The sequence below is a fragment of the Haplochromis burtoni genome, unplaced genomic scaffold (genome assembly GCF_018398535.1).
Source record: "Haplochromis burtoni strain Fernald_Lab_line unplaced genomic scaffold, NCSU_Asbu1 Contig_325, whole genome shotgun sequence".
In the NCBI taxonomy this organism is placed as follows: domain Eukaryota; kingdom Metazoa; phylum Chordata; class Actinopteri; order Cichliformes; family Cichlidae; genus Haplochromis; species Haplochromis burtoni.
The window spans coordinates 176,511-198,602 of NW_024582686.1; the positions used below are offsets into that span (position 1 = coordinate 176,511).

Consider the following 22,092-nt stretch of genomic DNA (forward strand, 5'->3'; position numbering starts at 1 on the left):
TCACGAAATGTGCATGTGTGTTTGTCAAACGCAACTAGAAGGTTCAAAAGGCTTAGTTCAAAATAAGAAGTGACGACTAATACGAGGCAAATTCAAAAAAAGAAAAGAAGTAAAGGACACTTTATTGATTACATTGGAAATATTTATTGTTCAGCAACATAAGTCAGGAAATGGTTCATTTGAGGATGGTGTCAGAATTTGCTGCAGAGACAGAAAAAGAATGAGGAAACATGAATATGTTGGCATTAAAACAAACAAACCTAATTTTATGTGACAGACAAACAAAGGCTGTGTGTGATTCTGCGTTACCTTCAGAGAGTTGTTTGTAGATGCGTTCCTGCTCCTCTCTGGCCTTCTTCTCCGCTTCCTCAACCCTCCTCTCCTCCTCAGCAATGGGCTTCAGGTAATCTTAACAAAAATTACAGAGCCCATCACTAAGCATTCTTAGAAATCACAGTGGTATTCTTAAGACACATTACATAAGTGTATCTGAGCATAGATAGCCCTCATTTTCTAAGACTTTTGTGACTTCATAAATCCATCCTTTAGTTCCCCCTCCCCATGTGCTAAAGACATCTTCATGGAAATTAAGGGTGCCCTCAAGTACAAATAATCCTTGCAAGCACATATCCCTTCCTCTGTGACATAAATTTATTAATAAGCAACTCCTGGAGTTAGTAGTAGTTTTCGCAACTGTTTTTCCTTCTGTCATACTAGTCTGTGTCTAATTATGTGTGCCTTCTTACATGCTTCATTCTTAATATAATTTTAGTAATTCAAGAATTAAGGCGGCAATGTCCTGAAGCTTTATGACTTTCAAAAGATAAAGAGTTAAATGACTAAAGCAGATAAAATTATCTTAGAATAAAAAGAAAGCTTTCTATGAAAACTTTACTTTAAAGAAAATGTATGTGTTTTAAAAGACCCTGGAAATTTTAGCTAACAAAAGCAAAGTGGCTAAACTACAAGCATGAAGTCTCGGTGTTAGCAAAGGAGCTCAAAGCAGCTATGAGCAGCTATGAAACAGAGAAAAACAAATCTGTTGCACCTGCTTTTGAGCAACACCTAATCAGTTGTTTCAGTAAGAGAAGATCCTAGAAATCAAAATCAACCACGAAAACTGCAATTCGTGCATCTCCTGTTTAGGGTATAAATGCTGTGATATGTGGTACAGTAAAAAATAAAATAAAACCCTTGCATCTGTCACAAACAATGTACATTCCTGACTTTCGGTTCCAAGTTTTTCCTTTTACGCACTGACACAAACCAGTTAACGCATGCGCACACATGGACTTACCAAATCGCTGTTTGCCGTAGATCACGCCGAGTAGCAGGGCAGACCATCTGGCCGTCTGAAATGGAAAAAAAAATGGTGTTAACAAACATGTTATCAAGCGAAACATGTGTGAATAACCAGCTAACCGTGCGTGATTCATATGTCGCAGCTCACGCACGGTTATCTTGTTCATCTTATCATCTTGTTCATATCATATGAACAAGATGAACTTAATTTCCACAGCCTGTTCTGTCGTTACTGTCAATCGCTGATATATAACTACCATTTTATGCTTAGTTCTGTAATTTCACATTTAAAAACATCGTGTGTGGTCACGATACCGTACAAAAACCTACACGAAGTGCACCAAATGAGCCGTGACAAGGGACGAAGTCCAGTTTTTCTCTGACCTTTCAGCATACGTAGTGAACAACAACCACAACACTATTAACTATTACTCAGCCTAACAACATGGCATGGGTATTACTAGTCATAATACCTGCCTCTGTCAGATGTGAAAGATGCCGCAGAAAGCAACCGTTTGCGAGGAAGCATTCACCTCTCAATGTCACTGCTAGCAAACACTAGCTAAGATGCTAATACATTAACTTCCATTAACGCGAGTCTGCGTGTATTAGGGACAGACTGTGGCTTAGACATATTTGTCCATTTACATTTACAGTAATAAAAGCTATACAAGCTACAAAATTAATGTTTTACCTTGATGAGCGGCGACACTGCAACGGGGGGAACCATGTTGAAGCTAGGATGTGACTTCCGGTCGAAGCGGAAATAGTTTTTTTCCCCCTTGAAGCAGTGCAAAATTGGACTTTTAGCGGAACATGAAATAATAATAATAACAATAATAATAATAATAATAATAATAATAATAATAATAATAATAATAATAATCATCATCATCATCATCATCATCATCATCATCATCATAAGTCAATGCAAACAGTGGGCTAACACAACAGATATAAAGCTGCAATATCGTGCCAACTTACCACACGGACAAGGTAGAGTGCTTTAACAAGTTAGAAACAAATAATTATTTGTTGAATATCTGTTGCAAACAATATTTCGTTAGACAACACTGTTTAATTCAAGTTTTTCTTCCATTTCTATCTAACCCTTTATTAATGGGGCAGTGTTTGTTTGATAAATCTTAGAACTTGCATTATGTATTTTCAGAGGACGTTTCCAAAAATGTGTAAGAGATACTGATTTGGTCCGTTTTAGTGTTTATTTCAGTTCTGTTTAGTTTCATTTTTCAATTGAATCACGTGGTTTAGGTGTTATGTACGTAGTCATGTGTCAGTACTGCCAGGTTTTTATTTGTTTTTGTGATTTGTGTCTCATTGAAGTTTGAATTCGCTGTAGTTTCTAATAGCTGCCACTAGAGGATACTAATCCCCTTCTCCTAAAAAACAAATAAATAAACAATCCTTTGTTGACTCACCACCATCCATTAACCAGCCAAACTTACATTATTTAAGTTCAGAGGTACATATCGAAAGATGCAGTGCATATTAATTTGGGGTCTTTATTATCTTTCTCAGGTATTGTCTTATTGCAACAACAGGACAAAATATAATGTGTTGAGAAAAAAATCCAAATAAATCAAAAAAAAAAAAATACAGGAAGTTCTTCTTAACTTTATATACAGTGCATGAAAAGTACTTTGGCACAGAATTACGTTTGTCTAAATCTTTAGTTAGACAAAGATAAATGTTTGAATTGGCCTAATAGAAAGGAATATACAAACAGTACATCATCCACCGAAAAGACAACAAAAGTACAATCTTTTTATTAGCTGTATACTGCAAATATTCTTAAATTTTTGCAAAATCTTTGAAGCAAATTCATAAATTAAAGCCCAAACGAGGAAGAAATGAAGAAAACAGACAGAGAAATATATTAAAATACTGTTGTTTGAACAAATATTTGACACATAGTTTGATTTAGAGCTTTTTTGGGGGGTGGGGGTTAAAGTATGAGATTGTATGTGGCTAGCCTGGCTCCAGCAGTTGGAGCCACCAACCACACATTTTTTTCTGTCTAATTTCGATGATATAAAGAAAAAAAATAGATTGACACCAAATGGCCATTTTATACCAACTCCCAGTGTATAGCAAGAGTAAACATAATAAATAACAAAAGATGCAAATAAGCAATATAAAACAAAAAAGCTGGTGCAGGATGTTCTTTAATCGTTGTCGTAGATGCACTCTGAAATGAAAGCAAAACAATAGTTAAAATGTATTTCCTGTGAGGGTCGTATCCACAGCCAGACAAATAAAATATTTTTTTTTAATATTAACCCACACTCAACAAACAAATCAGAAGTACAGCTTTTTTGGTTTCACACTCTTCTACTGGTTTCACATTTGTTTGGTTTAGCTGTTTTGGTTATTTTGTTTTAATACACTGACACCGCAAAGTATTCGACATGATGACAAATGGATTTCGTTTACATAGTTTACAATTGATAAGTTGAATGAATTTCTTTTTCTCAGTGTTTTGAGTCATGTGTCTGCTGCTCAGGTCCTTCCCACTTTTGTGACAGAGGAGGGAATACACAATCTTAACCAACCATCTTAACCATTAATAGTACTGCACTTGTTTTGCAGTCAGAGGACCTGGGCACTGTGCAGTCGTTGAGTCAACCATGAACTCCCAAAGTATTGTTGAGTTAAATATGAGGGTGTGTCAAACACTGTCAAAGTCCAGAACTCAACCATATAGAAAGTCTGTGGTGGGACCTCAAGAGAGCTGTGCATAAAGAGCCATACCTGCAAACCTCAATGTACTGAGGTTTGTGGGAGGGTTAAAATAAAATCCACTTTTTAAAGACTGCTCTGTCAGCAGTTATACTCCTAAAAGTTCAGCTGCACAGCAATGTATTCAGAACGTACCGTCTCCAATATCATCATAGATATCTCCATCGCTGTAAACAAAAACAAAAACATCAGTACTGTCAGTATGTTGTTTAGTTTCTAGCTTAGCATAAATGTGTGATGTCTGTAGTACTTACTCCATAGCAATGTGGCTGGTCGATACATAACCAACTGTAAAATGCACATTTTAAGGGTTTAATGGTAAATAGTGCTAGGATTTGTTAATTGGGTAAATGGAGATCTTAAATATATCTATCGATTAATCAATATAATTGAGTAAATAGATACTCACACTTGCCGTCTTCATTTCGACAGATCAGTTTGTTATCCACAGCTTTAGCGATCACATCAAGGGCCTCTCCTGCTTTTACTGGCAGCTCTTTGCCACTCCATTTTTTATTTGTAAGATTGTGGATGACATTCACCTGGTACAGCACCTGTATTTCTCCTTCATACTGAAACAGATTTAAAATTTATATATCTATATATGTGTGTGTATATATAAAAACATGCGAAATAAGATAAAAGATATTGTAAGTGTGGTTGAAACACGTTAGAGTGACAAACCTTAAACTTCTTCCTGAATTCCTTCTCCTCCTTCTCAAACTTTTTCTGCTTCTTAGGGTCCATTTCGTCAACTTTGGTTTTGATTTTCCCAGGTGGAATACTTGATGGGAAAACAAACAGAAATTGGAAAGAAATAACAGCTGTATTAAGACATTTCAGTTCATGGCTCTAAACAGGTTGGAGTTTATCTTAAATACAGTCTTTTGTTGTGAGGTTGATCTACCTGCTGATGGGAGGTGGGATAGGTGCATTTTGAGAGTCGACGTCATCATATATTTCCTCATCAATTGCTTGACCCGGCTTATCTGTGTTAACACAAGGAAATGGTCGGTGAGTATTGGATTGGATAGTTTTCACTAAGCCTGAATGAAGCTTTAGTTTGCAAACCTTCCTTAAAGGAACACCGTAGACATTATAATAAATGTTACAAAAGAGTAAATATAACAAGTATAACTCACAGACCATCACTATAGTGTTACAGTGGAAAAATACTACAAGTTAAAGTCAAGAAAGTGGGACAGAAATGGCAACGACACAATAGTATCAATATAAAGTTGAACGATCTTAGAACCGATTAGCCTCAATAAGCCTTTGGGTCCTAAAAGACAAACCAACCTGTACCAGAAAAACTTATGTGTGGATTAACGTCTTTTTATGTTAGAGAAACCGTGTCAAGTTGTGTTATTTTGAAATGGACAGTAAAGTGGTCAAATGAGTCAAATGAGTTATACCTGAATTCCCATCTGCTGTAAATTGGCTTGGTGGAGGCACTCTGGGACAACAGAGGAAAAGATAGTTAAAAATATTATATCCTTTATATTGCTACAGTATCATCAGTTAAAAGTGTGTTAATGTGACTTAAAGCAGCCCTGATTAACAATCATATTCAACTCTGGTTAAAACATGCTTTTGACAGTGTTAGCTGTTAATACATTGATTTTTCTGATTGAGTTGTACAGCAGTCGCGCACATGCAAATTACTCCCAAAGATTAGTAAAATCACAGGTAGTCAGTGATCAGACACAAACATGTAAACGTGACCGTTAGACTCCAGCTTCTCAGACTGCGGAAGTTAAACTGCAAATTAGGACGTTTCAGTGTTATTCAGACAGAGGAGGTGAAGTGTTTTTTCTGATGCCGATGTCGGGAGAAATCAAAACTGAAATGCGGCGTCACCGATAAAAGAGGAGTGACGGCTGAAAGATTAAGGATTAACAACATTGGACAGTAGATCTGTGGTCAGTCTTACTACTGAGTGTATTTTACACTTTAGAGCTGGCAGGGCGTCTGTTTCGGTCAAACATCCGCAGGAAGCTGCGGGGCTTCAAAGAAGACCTGGGATCGAAGGGACTGGAAAGCCAACCAAGGATGTAATGATCTGCTCTTCTGTCATGTTTTCTGAATCTTTCCAGAGTGTCTTTACGTTTGCATTTACCTGTTTTTTTAAATAACAAAACCAGTTCTCACCTGACTTCTAAGTTTGGATCGACAACATCATCATATATTTCTCCTTCTTCTCCTCCTGGTAGAGGTGGTAGGACAACTACAAGGCATAAGAGATGTAATCAGCAAGATTTCATTGTGTGAGCAACAATATTATTAATATAATAATATATAATAATAAAATGAAACACAGTATTGTAAAATGTACCTCCTGGTCCTTTTTTAGTGCTGTAGAGAAAAAAAAGAGAGATATTAAATGAGAAGCAGGCCAACTTGGCTAACTTTGTTTTTTCACAGTAAATTGGAGAAGTGCTTCATGGGGTAACAGCAAGACAGTAACACTGGAGTTGCCATTAGCGTTTCATAATCCTGACTGACTAGCATTTTCAAACGTATTATCTATGTCTGTGTCTGTGAAGGAGTGTTGGGGCCACATTAAGGACTCATCATTTACAGTTGCAATCCCGTACCTGTTATCAACTACATCGATGTCATCGTAGACTTCGGGTTCGTACGCCTGCTGAAGTGAGGCTCCTTGATTCTTCAAGGAGTTAAAGTCAATTTCTACTGAAGTCGTCTTCACGTAGCCAACTGTGAGAGCAAAATGAAGCATTGACGAGATGTTAGTGTTGCTCCTACAGTCAGCTTTGAAGCTAAAATATTGACTAAAAATGGAAAAAAAGACCATAGATGGTGCATAGAGAGATAGCTGATCCTGTATTTGCTGATACAAGTGACAATTTATCCTGTCAGCAAAGAGTTAGAGTGGAAGGTGACGAGAAACTGAGAAAATTGAGGGGTAGATTGTGAACCTACTGGATCCATCCTGTGCTCTTCCCAACCATTTACCCTCGGGGTTTCCCTGGACTCGAATGATGTCCACGGGGTCTCCCTGCTTCAGACCAAGGTCAGTCTTGCTGCTTCGACAATCTGTGGATGCCTTTCCTTTCTGAAGGACCTCCAGGGGACCAACCAACTAACACACAACCACGCATGCACATGAATTCAAATGTGCACATGACAAATAACTTGGTTTTGATGACTGAGGTGTGACAGTCTTATTGATTCTACCTGAGACGTTCACTCACTTTGAATCTTTTCCGGGCCTCTTGTTCCTTCTTCTCGCGTTCCTTCTGCTCCTTCTTCTCAGCCTCCTGACGTTTTTTCTCCTCTTTGTCCTCTTTCTCTTTCTTCTTCTCTTGCTTTTGTTCTGCTGCTTCCCTTTAACACCAAAAGTACAAAGCATTTAAAAACAAAAGTTTTGATAGATGGATGGATAAATAGGTTTAAGATTCAGTTTTATTGGGTAAGAAAGGTGAAGAAGAGCTTTCAGACTGGGTGGAGTTTGTGACAGAAAGCTAACAGGAAGCCTTGAAGGGAACAGATTACAAGATGGTAGCGATGTATAGTTTAATGAGCCACACATCAATGCTGAAGATGCTCAGATTCTCACTGGGAGTAACAGGGATTGATTGTACCAATTTAGTCAAAATAAACCCGGTTTCTAAATGTATATATTTTATGTTTATGTAAGATATTCTTAGGTTCTATAAAAACAAGAGCTTTATTTGATATCATTACCCAAAATATTCCAAGACTTCTGATGTCCCTTAAAAAGTGAAGTTAGAAAGGCGATTTAATTTACTCTAAGTTTGTCTGCTCCCTTGTTTTAATCGGTTAAAGTGCCACAGACCGAAAAGCAACAACATCTCATAGTGATGCAAAACAACCACTAGATGGTAGTGTTAATAAGGTGTGACGTGGACACAGCTGAACATTTACCGCAGACATTTTGAACTTTGGGTCTAAGCAGACTTATTTCATACGCAGTCCTCAAACATTGTGCATAAAAAGGCCAGTTATTCTTTCACACTTTAAAACCTAGACATCACGAGTGAGGTGTGGGATAAGCCAATGGAGGTGTGACAATCTCTCACCATCGTTCATCAAGATCTTCATACATCTCTCCATCATCATCATCGTCGTCATTAATTTCCTCCTGGGAGGAGAGGACATAAAGCAACAGAAATATATAAGGCTATAACCTTAGTCAAGTTAAGACATGTTTAATTTTAGAGTATAAACTTTTCAACTTAATTATTTGAATTCGTTAAAGATATTTAACCTCCAGAAGTTCTGCTTGGACTACAAAAGCCTCTTTGAAGCAGACCTACAATCTGTCAAAAGTCATGTTTTTTTACCCATACGTTCATTTATAATTACTTCCAGGGCTCGTGTTATTTAGTCACTATTCTGTTGCCGTTTCCTTCTGTGGTACCACTGGTGGTGATGTGGTTTATTCTGCACTTTCACCTGCATGGCAATCTGTATTTATATGAGTGAAAGTACTTCAGCATGTCTCACCTTTCCTCTCTGGCTTGGGTGGGCTGCAAAAAGAGAAACAATAAAGCAGCGTTACAATGAGACCCTTTTGAAGCAGATATCACTATCTGAATTCATGTTCATACTGTGAAGTTTAACGTGCTCAATGCTGACTGTCAACTGTACCAAAAACATTTTAAGAATTAGTCTTTTTTTAAGTATGATATGAAAATACATAATATTTAGAAAACTAAATCTCTTTAGCTTCATGCTAACTTTTTCATCTTTCAGCTGCTGCCTTCAAGGGTCGCCACAGCAGATCATCTGGGTCCATCTCACCATATCCCTAGCATCTTCCTCACCATCTTGTAAACTTTCTCTTTCAGTCTTGCTGCTATCCTTCTGTCAAAAATCACTTGTCTCCATCGGCTCCACCCTGCCTGCACTCTCTTCTTCACCTCTCTTGTGCGGGTCTGTTGCTTTGTACGGTAAAGTATTCATGTTCACTGCTTCTGCTCCCTGCATCTTATCCTTATGCTAACTAATGTAGATAAAGGTAGGTAAACAGTGATGGTGAGGTTGCACTAGAATCCACTGGATTAAAAAAATATTTTGGGATTACTCCAAAATGAAGCATTTAAAATAGTATACTTTATACTTAGGAATAGTTGAAGCCATAACATTTTGAGTTCTAAAAATATTCTTTTCTTCCTTTCATACAACTCCACACATTTTCAATGCCAATAAAATACATTTTACGTATTTAGAAATTACCACTGTCTCCTAGCACAAAGTTCAGCTTCTTCTGTTTTCCTGTGATGTTAAAAAAAAGTTGTGCAACACTAGTTTTAGAGACTTAGAGACTTTTACTGGACCTGCAGATGGTGGTAGAGGCGGAGGAGAATTGGTCACGTGATCGACATCGTCGTAAGTGTCTTCTTGCTGGTTCCTAAACAGCAGGTTAGGATTTAGCTGTTATTAATTGGAGTAGCATTATCCAGATAATACACAGCATGTCCAACATTTATCACCGTGTTTTTGTTCAAACAGGAAAATGAAAAAGTGTGTTTAATGTGTCACTCACATGGCTCCAGGATGTCGTGGGGGCAGATTTGGCAGTGCAGGTGGTGGGGCTTGATTCTGGGCCACATGGTTGCTCGCAGCAATGGGTTTCTTAAAACTGGGACCTGCAGCAGAAACATGCAGTGTTGACGCTGTGTTAGCCGATTACTCTTTAAGTGGTTTTGCTGTACTTTACTTGCTTCCAGTGTAAATTTAGCACTTTTTAGACCAATGCAAATGAATTTCACCAACACTCTCTGACACCATCTCTGATGACCACACAAGACGTGTACATAAATAGATGGGTATCTATGTTTCTAAATGTGAAAAACTTCCATTTTTCTTTGAAATAGGTCTCTCTAATTTCTGTGATGATTATATATGTCAAAGAGTCACATCAGTCTCATCTAGACACATCGAAACTGGTGCAAAGATGGTCCTCTGTACATAACCTTCAGAGACTGTTGACGGTATGTGTTAATAGGACTCTGACTATGATCAAGAATAATATATAAAAAATTTCTGCAACGAGGCATTTGAATCTCCTAGAGTGTTTTTCCTGCTTAAGTAACCCTTGTGTCACAAGATTTCGAGAACAATGACCAATCTTCGGTCGCTGTCCACATAAAAAAATGTCCCAGGAACTTTAAAATGTGACTCACGGAGTTTTGAGAGTACTGAAAGTAAAAGTGAAAACGGCTACGTCTTTATGGAGTCTTTTTTGCCATGAAATGTATTCAGGTGTATAATGTGTAATGCACAACAACCAGGAAGTAATCAACAGTAAGTGCTTCAAAATGGTGTGTCTGTAATGTCGGTAAATGTGTTTCTTTGGCCACTAAATTTGAATGATGCACCTAAAAACAAACTCCAGTAATGTAGGCGATGCGAATTATGTAAATCTTTATAACTTTACTCAAGATCAATATAGGATCACAAAAGCCATAAGAAATAAAGGAAAGAAAGTGAGAGTACAATGTTATTATCCAGAGTTATTACTAGTGGACGCTAGGCAATGTGGTTTGGTGGAATGAATCTCACAAAACTGCAAAACTGTGAGCAGAACATTGCTCTCTTGGCCTTTAGAATTCCAGCCAAGACAGCCGACCCGACCTCTGACTGGAATATATTCACGTATGTGTCTATAGACAGAGCCTGTCTTTAAAAAGGCTCGCTGGCTTGCTGGAACTTACTTCCCCATGTGGTGAAACAAACTCGGCTGTCAGAGTGGCGAGTGAAGTGGGGGTAGAAAAGAGAAACTGGACAGGGAACTTGCAAATAGAGGAACCTAGTCTCACTTTAGTCTCTTATGTGAAGCTCGGAAGAACTGCAGCATTTGTGTAAACACACTGAAAATACACAGAGTAATTTATGCAGTGCAATATTTCATGCACAAGCATACTTTGTGTATTTCTTTTAGGTCTTATAAGCTAAACTATGCTCAATAACTGCTGGCCAAACACTGCCCACGTCACTGAAACCACACTGACTTGTGAAGCAACTTCTATTTCACACTTCAGAAATGCGTTAACAGATCCTGTCCAAAGTAGCATTGCGGGCGATATAGAGGAAATGCACTTGAACCAATAAAATAAGAGGAACACCTTCTTTAGACAGTCACGAGAGCTGCACGCTCTTGAGTGCCCCACATTAACTCTTACACATTTAACCCTTTTCACGGGGTGGGGAGACTGACTCTGCTTCTATAGAGAGTCCATTACATAAAATGTTGCTGGGGCTTGTTTTCCTGCAAATTCTGCTGTGTTTAATTTGCCATATGTGTTGTATACAGATTGAGATTAGAGAACCAAACACCCATGAGACCAAACTGAAAACAAAGGATGTAAAATCAAACAAAAAGCTGAAATATTTCTGACTGGGGGGGTGGGGGGGCGCACATGTGCATCCCTGCTGGCTGGCAAAAGTTTACTGCCTGAAGCTGAACTCCCTGTCTCGCATATGTAGAGCATATTTTCTACTTTCTTGTACGTTAGGCCATACTGCAAAGCAATAAAATGTTCATTTTCATCTCATTTTGAAAAGCCTATTTTGTGAGTTTGTTAAGCATTTTTTTAGAGTTCTCTTTTGATAGAGATACATGGGAACAGATTACGTCCACATGATCTCATCAAGATTTGTCAGCAACCACAGAGGTCATCCATTTTTTATTAATAAAAAACAAATCCAAGACCTAAGTTTGGGTTTAAATGCTGTTTTCTAGTATTTCTTAGTGTACTCTTTGGATATTCAGCATTTCTTTAAACTAGAAACACCGAACTGTTCATCTATCAAATAAAATACGTTTTTTTTCTAGTACAAGTGTATTTATTTACTTTCAAATAGTAAGGTTTCTTGTTCTGTATTGAAAAGTACACATTCTAGTCTTGCAACACTTCTGCTGTCATCTTACAGTAATGGGTGATAACAGGTAATTAAAATAAACAACAAATATATTTACATCTATGTATATTTTTTAAAGTAAAATTCTGAACTCTCCTTCGATTCTGAATAAAGGAAGTAGCTAACGTGCTGGGTTAACTTTAGCTTCATGAAGGTGTGATCACACGTGTCTGGGACAACGTTAAACTGTGAAAGCACGCCTCCACTGCATACTTGTGTAGAAAACACCAGACTGCTTTTCATTTAGGTTTAGTATCTTGCCCTAAGATCCTGTGTCATGCAGACTGGAGGAGGGATCAAACCACTGACCTTCAACTTAGTAGAAAACCTGCTTGACCTGCTGAGCCACAGCCACCATAAGTGGTACCATATAAATGAAACTGAATTGAATGATTCAGTAGATGATTACATTTAACTTTTACAAATATGGAAGGCTGTCAGCAGGTTTCTGAATGCGATAACTCGAGAACAAAGCAACATAGGAGTGCCAAATTGATACAATTGTATCTACTAAAACTATTAGGAGTTGTTTAAATCTCAGTGACCTCGGCCTCAAGGTCAGGGGTCAGGGGTCAGAGGTTAAGTTTCCTCAAAATCTTGTGAATGTGACAACTTTATTGTGGCTTGCTATACAGGTGGATGTCAGCAACCTGTCTTCTATCCGCCTAACTCAGTAATTCAGTCAATTTATGCTCACGACACCCTAAACAAGCCAAAGTTTCAAGGCACACTTGTGTTCATATTTGTGAAAAACAGCATCTCAAACATTTTACATGCTCGTGGTGCTTCTTTTGATTACACTGTCAGATTAAAGGACTTTTGGTCATTTGGACCTGCAATAAGTTCCATTAGTTTATAACTTGCCTCAATAACCTTATCAGACCCTTACACACAGGCCAACAAACGGTCTTGGTTCAGATCCACCACTCTATTGAAGCAGGCCAAGTTTTCTCAAAATATATATTTGGCTTCTACGTGGCTTCCTTCCTTTTGACACCCTGAGCCAGATGAAGCCACAATCCAAAAGGCAATGACCTTTGGCTGAAACGTGGCCCATCTCTTTACTTTTCTTTGGGAGTTGACTCAGGATGAGTACAAACACCACATGTCAGCCACAGGTCTACCAATTATGGGCCAGATGTCAGATGTGTTATAACATTTGGGTCACATCATGTACATGCTTGCCATAACTCATATCGAGCATGGCTCATGACATTTAGCTCAGGGCTGGGCCACATATCACAACTAAAGGTGGGTCTTGATACATCATTTGGTCTCAGTGTTGCTAATTCAAGTCAATAACCTGGACTTATCTATAGCTTGTGTGTCATTGGGGTCTTTTGGGGCCTATTTATAACAAGTACAAAATCTCTCAGCTTTGTGGTTATTTGTGGTTAATTATATTAATAGCCTGCCTGTGCAACGGTTTTGGTTGAGCGAAATTATAGTATTTTATTTTTATGTTATCCCTGCATAGTACTACTTTTCAAGTATATGCGTCTGTGCAGTGTACAGATCCAGAGTGTACTATCCGAGATTGCTAGTGTCAGCAGACAATTTAGCATCCAACCAAACTGTTACGCCTCTTGGCTGTATGTATGGCAAAAAGTCAGCATGCCACTGACCAAAATGATAGTGTGGCTTTGCGGTTACACGGACAAATCCAACTTACCCTCGTCAGAGGCCTCTGAGCCTCTTTTAATGTTCTCCAGGTTGACTTTCGGAGGTCGGTTAGGTTTAGCAGGAGGAGGACCCAGAGCCAAGCTGTTGGGGAGAGGGTTACGCTTTGGGCCTGATGAATCATTTCCGTTAACACCACCGCTGGCCAGAGGAGAGGGCTTGACTGGCTTCTTAAAACTGGGCTTCTTACTGGCTGGAGGTTTTGGAGGAGGAATGGAGTTAGTAGCTGTAAGGCCAGGTTTGCTGGTCCCACCACTCTCTGTCTGCTCAGTCTTTTCCTCCTTGTTGAACAGATTCTGAGCAGTCCTGAAGTTTGAGGTGGGCTTAGAAGAAGAGTTGGCCAGCGATGAAGGTTTGATCACATTGTCTTTGTTCCCTCCTGCCTGTTCCTCAGCTTGCTGCCGTAATTTTACAATGCCGCCAATCGGTTTTTGTTGCACACCAGGCAATTTAAGTGGCGCAGGACTGCTGTTTGGTGCTGCATTGTTTTCGTCTTTAACCCAGCTGGGCTTGTTGCTGATTGCTGGTGAAGGTTTAGGAAAGGCAGGTTTGGACTCAGACACGGTGGAGGTAAGAGGAGGTTTGTTGAATGGAGGCTTCTGTGCCAGGCTTTTAACTTCAGGAGCCTGTGATAAGGGTGATTTCAAGGGTGTCTGCTGTTTATTAACAGTAAAGGGTTTGCTGTTCATGTTGCTATCATCCTGGATGTTGGCAAATCTGCTTGCCAAGGCTTTAGCTTTATTTGGCTCTTGTACCTCTGTGTCACTTTTAGTAGATACTGTGTTTTTTAGGAAACTTGGTTTTGGAGGCGTATTTACGGCACTGCCAGAGAGGCTTTCCAAGACTGGTTTCTTCTGTATAGGTGGGCCAGAGGAGAGGGTCGGGTGCAAGGGTTGTTTGATACGTCCAGGGGGCGCAGAGGAAGTCTCGTCAGTGCTTCCCCCACCTGCTTGGAAGCGAGCCATGATGGCCTTTACATCTGACTTATTGTCCTGAAGGGAAAAAAAAGACATAAGGGGTTCAAAAAGTGAGTTAATAAGAATCCAACACCACAGTAAGGATCAAACAGATGTTTACTTAAAGAAGAATCTAAGCTAAAGGAAAATAAGACCGTGCTTGCTAGAACATAAATGGCTTCAGCAGAAAATAAAATCCAGACAGAGCAAAAAGGGAATTTAAAAAAATGAGTTGCTCACACTGAGCTGCCATGAAAGTTCAAATAGGAACAGAAAGTTTCATTTCCTCTCATTTCCTTTCATTGTCCAGTCAGTAGAATTTGTGCTTTCTCTTCAGTTTCTCTTTCACTGCTCAATTAAACGGTCTTTTTTTCTCCCCAGTAATTTACCCAAGATCCGTCTCACACTATTTTTTTCTATGCACACATAGAAACTTAATGCACAGAGCTTTGTCTTAAAAGGTTAATCACAGGCTTTGTGGTTCAAACATGTTCAAATGACACTACATCTCAAAGTGTAGTAGTGGTTAGGCCAGCAGCTTGATTGCAGCTACGGATTTGCAAAAGTGACCCTGTTTGTTAGTGTCTCTCTGTTAAAGATTTAATGTTTAAAACAAAATATCCTCTGTCATGAAAATAAGGGATTTTATGTTCCTTGACTATAAGTATTCTCAGCATTTACAGGATTGTGTAATACAGGAACTCTGCAGATGACTCATGTCATTATTTTTCTATGTTTGGCACTCTTAAGCAATATTTGGAAAAAAAGAGACTATTTTCTGTCTTACAGTATTTTACCTTGAGAATTGCCAGCATTCAAAACACATCTGTTTCTGAGTCTGTTGCATTTGGCAGCATGGTGCAGTGGTGCAGTGGTTAGTATTGTTGACTCATACCTGGTATGAGTTCTGACCCTTGTGGTCAGGCTTTGTATGTGCATGTTCTGCCTGTGTAGGTTTTCTCCAGGTGCTCTAGCATCATTTCACAGTCTAAAGACATGGATATTTGGCTAACTGGTGGTTGTAAAGTTGTTGTAGGTACACTCTTATGTTGCCCTGTGATAAACTGGCGAGTTATCCCTACTCTCACATGATGTCAGAGTAAATGTGCTACCTGTGTTTTTAAATGTGACATATGTCTGTACAACAAAAGCATCCTATAGGTTAAGATTAATAAAAGAAAAGATAATCAATCGAAGGATTGAGTGATTTTTCTTTTCTTCAGATGTTTAATATGTTTGTCTTACAATCCCACACAATAATGTGGAAGTCTTAACATCAACTACTGCCCAGTTATTGTCTTCACTCCAGGTTTCATCTTTTAAAAAACACACAATAACTAAAAACTTCCGACTAAAAAAAACCCCTTCTCTCAAACCACACTCTGTACCAACTTCCTGGTTTGTCACTGTCATAAACACAAGTTTCAAATGGCCCCAGTTTAAAAGCATTTATTACATGGACCTTTGTAATATACCTGTTTCAAGGTAGCTGCAAAATGGTGTTTACACTGGAAATAATTTAGATGGTCTGTGTTTTTAGAGTGGCTTTGAATGAATGAGGAGTTCAAATATGTGAACTGGAACAGTCGGTCTGTGAGTATGTAAAAGTGTGAGGCAGGAATAAGCTGCATTACTAACCTGAGGTACATTATTAACCACACTTTCATCCAGCGTCAGTTTAACAAAGTGTCATATATTTGGCTCGTGACCAACTAGGAGCCACACCTATTCTAATGAAGCTGGCTTGAGCAGGAAGTAGAGATAAGAGCATGAGGACACACAGCTGCAGCTATTCCTATGGAGCAATAAAAGCAAGGGGACACAATGCAATGGAAAGTGCAAATGCGCACCGCTATAAACAGAAACACTTAGCACACAGTGTTAACGTGCACTTATGTGCTGAGACTTAGACACAAAAACACAGAGTGAAGTGGAAGCTGATTTCTCTTACTGACTTCTCATTGTAATAATGTGATATTGCATATGATGGCTCAGTGAGTTTCATAATCAGCATACAGTCCTGTGAAAAAGGAATATCACCCCATGGTTCAGTAGCTTGTAGAAACACCCTTAGTAACAATAACTAAAAATAGTTCTCTTCTGTACTACGTTGCAACGTTATAGAGGAATTTTAAAACACTGCTTCTGTTCATTGAAATTTGTTGGCATTTTTGCATTTGTATTGGTTTTGGATGCACAGCTCTCTTAAGGTCCCACCACAGCGAGGTTGAGGTCTGGACTCTGACTAGAGCATTGCAGTACCTTTTGTTTTTTCTTTTTCTATTTTAGTCATTATATGTGGTTTACTGCTGTGCTTGGCATCATTGATCTGTTTCGTGACCCAATTTCAACCAAGATTTAGCTGAAACTGCACATTTAATTCTAGAACACTTTGGTATACAGAGGACTTCATGGTTGACTCAGTGACTGCAAGGTGCACATGTCCTGTGGCTGCAAAGCAAACCCAAATCATCAGCATCATCCATCAATAAGCTTGAAAGCTAGTGTGAGCCGCTTGTATCAACATGCTGTTTAGTTTTCCCCAAGCATGGTACAGTGTATTATTATTGCCAAACATTTGCTCTTTGGTCTCATCTGTCCAAAAGGCACTGTTCCAGGAGTCTTGTGATTTTTTTCAGATGCAACTTTGTAACCTAAGTTGTGCGGCTCTGCTCTTTTTAGAAAGAAGAAGCTTTTTCTTTCAGCCTTTCCAGACATGTCATACTGTAGCGTCTGAGAAATACACTTCCAGTATATTTTACTGATGACATAATGCCCCAGTACTGTACATGGATCTATCTACTCTGGCGACCCTCTCTCTGGAAAGTAAGGGAGTGACAAAAAGTACCAGTCTCAGTCTTTAAGATGATGACTTTAGTCACCACCAGTGACCATGGACCAGACCATGTAGGGAATTTCGAGTCTTTAAAAGCTACACTGTCTAAAGAACTGAATCAGCAGTGGAGAAGTAGATGGTGTTTTATTTGATACATTTGGACACATTTTATTCTGAAATGTGCATTCACTGTTATCAATGAATGCACATCCACTGTCAACAACGTGGCTTCAGTGTTGAAGAGAGAAATGTCAGCATATGCTCTTTAACAGCCTATCTCTCAGTAAACTGAGAGGGACAGTGGGTGGAACTTCACTGCAGTGGTGCTAGTAACATCAAGCGTTAAATATGTTAACGCTGAGCCTGAAATGCGGTTGAATATTAAATCGGTAGAAAGAAAAAGAGGAAAGTTCCCTCATAATACTTCTGTTTTTTAACCGCGGTAAGCTATAAATTGCCCAATATGTTATGTACAGGATTATTGCAGTTGCTTCTTCTCGAGATACGGGTGCACTGCAGTTGCAATTTTGTAAAGGACCTGCAAATTTTGTCACATACCAGAAACACCTCTTGATAGGATAGCCATTTATTGCACTACAGCTCAACACAAAGCTGCCATAGTTTGTGTGGCACCTATATACTTGTCTGAGATGGTTCAAAGGTTTGAACCATAAATTTAATGCAAAGCTGTTTAATGTAATTCTAGCTATGAAAATAATTATATGTAAATAATCCATTGTTATGGTGCAGGGTCAATGCACAAATAACATAATAAATAAGAGTCTTGGATGCTAAACCAGTTACTCCAAACACATTTTCTCTTTTAATGTTTGTTCTTTCACAGAAGCCTTGTGAAAAGTGACCAGCTGAGAAACGACAGAGGAAGAGGAACCACGATTTCTATTTACAGTGTGATGAAAAGTGCAGAGCAAAGGTGCCTTGCTTAATCGAACTGACACAAAACCCAGAACCACCAACCCCAACTGTGAGGTTGAACTTTTCATTTTTTACACAGTACGTGAAAAGAAAATTGGGACAAAAATGCTTTAAATATCAAACTATTTTTAACGAGTTTAAACACGTGGTTTTAATTCAGCATTTTACTTTACTTAACTGTAACGATCACTGAAATGAATGAAAGCTTATGTTGACTGCTCAGAATACAAATATGACAACTCTGCTTTTGTCAGTGTGTACACATTAACTCGCTCAAGCAAATTAAAATGTACCAGTTTGTAATAATAATCAAGTATGGCTGACTTCTAAAAGATACAAAAGCTCATGCTATCCTGTCACGATAAGCCGTCTATAACACACATAACAACCATTCTGCAGTTTCAAGAGCAAGTTCCTTCTGTTAAACCCACAGTGCCCACTTAGAGTATTTCAATCATTTAAAATGTGATGATTAATTATTTAAGTGTCTTAAGTTTTACTCACCATCTTGAGGAAGACTTTCCCAGGCAGAGAGCTGGTCAACGACTGGCTGGTGGATAAAGGAGAGTGTTTGTTCAGTGCCTCTGTGCGAGTTTCTGTTTCTGTCACAGAGAGAAAGGCACTGAGATAGTGAGTGTTGATAGTGAATGACAAAGAGTGTGGCTGAGCATTGAGCATGTATGTCTGAGGGGGGGATGTATACTCCTGTTCTTTCAGTGACATAAGCATCTGTCTACAACTGACTACTTCCTCTCTTAGTAGTATGTGTGTTTTGTGTGACTGTGGGTGTCACAACTCCTGTTATCTCCGTGTTTTGATCTCATTGATTTGCCTATCCCTGGCAAATTCCCTGCAGTTTCCCACTGTCCTTAACAAATGATGTTCACTCAGTCAGAGGCAGGTCAAAATGAAAAAACAAAACAAAACAGCCACAGTCAAAACTGTTTCGTAGCAACTGTGTTAAAGTGGTGTTATAGCTTGTATGATGAAAAGGTTTTTGGTCAGCAGTGCGGGAAGACAACAAGCCATAGCCAATGAACAACATTAGAAGACAGCACAGGAAACATTGTGGTCATATGAGCGGCGCAAAGACAAGACAAGCGTATAAGACCAGTGTACGTCCATGCTAGTGGCTCTTTGAAGCCTTAGAAGTGCTTTGAGCTAAAGCAGAGGTGCCACAGTTCATTTCACAGAGGGGCAAACAATCACATAAAGGGCCAAGCTTATATATTGAATTTATCACATGGCCTCGTGTACTTTATGCAATTGTGTTCTCACACACTTATCTTTAAGTATGTGAGAACACTTTAGGTTTATCTTATCATGTTTTCAAATGATAAGTCAGTGGTTTTATGGAAGAAAATGGTGTTATTTACATGCACTATTCAGCCTTCTGACATGAAAATTGGCTGCATGTTAGGATTCAAGAATTGCAAAAAACAGTTTTTCTGTTGTGAGAAAGTGAGCTTTACAGCTTCACTAAAAGAATACTTATAGTAGGCTTCATTTAGAAAACCTCTGTTAACGCTTCATGGCTTAAGTTTTGTTGTGGGTGTGTAGATCAAAAATGGCAATGATGATTACAAATAATCTTGTAGGAAATGCACAAGGGTTGTCATGGACCTGGGTCGGTGACCCAGCGCTTTAAGTTTATTATTATCATTTTCCAATTTATTATCATGATTATTATTATTGTTTGAGTTCTACGTGTTATATTCGGTCTGCCTCTGAGTCTGCGTCTGTATCTCTGTCTGTCTATGGTGTCACCCCGTCTGTTTGTGAATCTGTCTGTTTAGTTCAATGTCTTGTCTGGTTCCATGTGTCTGAGTTTCCTGTTTTATTGTGAAGGTCTGTGTCGTATGTGAGTGTGCTCTGGTTACGTTTCCCCTGTCTCGTCAGCTGTGATTTCTCCCCGGTGTGTTCCCCTCCTGTCTCTCATCCCTTGATTGCTGCCACCTGTGTATTTAAGCCCTGTGTTTCTCTGTGTCAGTGTCGCATTGTACCCTCAACTTGCTGTGTGTTTGTAATGACCTGTCCTCCAGCACCTCGGTTTAGAGTTTTGTTTTTGTAAGTTTTATTTCGTGAATCATTCCTCCAGCAATAAAGCTGTGTTTTCAGTTTATTCCCATCTCCAAGAGTCCTGCAATTTTGGGTCCACCACACCAAACTGGTGTGGCTTGCCTGCCACACAGCCAACCATGACAAGGGTGAAGAAGTAATTTATGTAGTCTGCCACTTCATGAATTGTCTGCCTTCAGCATTAGCATTCTTCTTTTTTTGCCAGTCTTTATTAGCTAGGTTATTACTCTGCATATCCAGTGTCTCATATGTAACTGCAGGCGACAGCTACAGCTGGGTGGACCGAAATTTAATGAGAAGATGTAGTGATAAGTAAAATTTGTAGAGAAGTTTCAGTTTCAGCATGCTAACAGCTAATAAGCTCAATTTAGAACTGAGAACACACTCTGTATAAAGAGCAGAAAATACAAGTGTCAACACAGGCTTTCTATGTGAAAGTTGAGTAACTCCACCAGTTGAGGTTCATTAACCCTAAAGAGAGCTAAGCAGCCCCCTAGTGGACACCAGTATGGCATTTTCTATCTTATTTTGTAGTAACAATTAAAACAAATTCATGCAACATAGAATTTGTACCCGGAATCAGAACAAGCTGTAAAATCTGGACAGACAGTATTTTTAATGATGGCTACGCATATCTTGTTGCATCCTTTCATGTTTTGTAATTTGCTTGTTCCTTTTCTTATCTGTCCCCCTTCCTCCATTGTGTTTGACATTCTCTGTATTTGTGGTTACAGGCCTGACCAACCTGCTGTGTTTGTCTGTTGTTTGTTTTCGCACCAACCGGTCCGGTTGGTGGTCAGTGGGGTCAGGAGGGGTCACTCCTGGTAAAAGTCTGTTACGCCACTGTCAGTGGAAGCTCAAAGGGACTATTTGGATTTCTCTCCAAGGTCTCTAATCGACCTGGCTTCCTTTTCCTTGGAATTTGTGAGGCACATTATGTCAGCATGCAAATTTGACACAGAGACAGTTTAAAGTGACTTTCTGTCTTACTTCAACCTTCATTCTTCTTCTTCTTACTTATAATTCACATTTTGAGGTGAAGGCCAGAGCTGAATTTAGAGCCAGTTGTGTGATGGATGTGTTTTTCTTTTCACTTTTTTTTGCTTTGTTATATTGTACCATGTTTTGATTAGATTTATTGTTCAACTTATTCTACATTCACTTTCTGTTACACATCATAGTTATGTTACAACTATTCTTCACATCTGTTATATTATGTGGGACTACCTTTAGCATCAACCCTCATTTTTAAAGTAAAAATGCTTTTACTTTCTTTTCTATTTTCTTTTGTGATGTATAACCTCTATGTTAAAGGTTTAATTCACTCTTTTTGCACTTGCAGAGTCAATATTGCAGAGCCATATTATTGCATGTGAGGTGTTTGCTATTTTGGACACTTGCATTTGCTCTGAGCTAAGCCTGCATATCTTCTTCTTGTGTTGATTTTACTAAACATTGCTTCAGGATATATCTGACATGAGTTTCATTGTAAACATTTGCTATTCCCCTTGCTGGATCCCGGTTTGTTAGTATTTGGATGAATGAGTCATATCATGTTCTGGTCACAACTCGATGTTAAACTTTCAGTGTTAGGACTTCTGAATTCAAGAAATCAGTCCATGCAGGCAAGTG

At 38.8% G+C, this 22,092-nt stretch overlaps 1 protein-coding gene across 3 annotated transcripts; it reads right to left on the reverse strand.

Moving 5' to 3' along the window:
* Positions 1–3,105: 3,105 nt before the first annotated feature.
* fybb (FYN binding protein b) lies at positions 3,106–19,272 on the reverse strand. 3 transcript variants are annotated; one of them, XM_005941816.3, is made up of 19 exons: positions 18,886–19,269; positions 13,646–14,645; positions 9,596–9,698; positions 9,387–9,460; positions 8,554–8,576; positions 8,127–8,188; positions 7,278–7,410; positions 7,006–7,165; positions 6,660–6,780; positions 6,398–6,417; positions 6,214–6,289; positions 6,013–6,096; positions 5,478–5,518; positions 4,970–5,051; positions 4,747–4,846; positions 4,472–4,634; positions 4,317–4,350; positions 4,198–4,229; positions 3,106–3,511 (listed from the first exon to the last, which is right to left on the reverse strand). In XM_005941816.3, exons 1-19 carry the CDS (start codon positions 19,108–19,110, stop codon positions 3,489–3,491), a joined length of 2,556 nt encoding a protein of 851 aa, XP_005941878.1. In that variant the 5' UTR covers positions 19,111–19,269; the 3' UTR covers positions 3,106–3,488. The 3 variants fall into 3 exon arrangements, with proteins under 3 accessions (XP_005941878.1, XP_005941879.1, XP_005941880.1); XM_005941817.3 differs by lacking the exon at positions 6,013–6,096; XM_005941818.3 differs by lacking the exons at positions 3,106–3,511; positions 4,198–4,229; positions 4,317–4,350; ... (1 more) ...; positions 4,747–4,846; positions 4,970–5,051 and having other exon boundaries at positions 5,996–6,096; positions 18,886–19,272.
* Between the last annotated feature and the right edge of the window lie 2,820 nt (positions 19,273–22,092).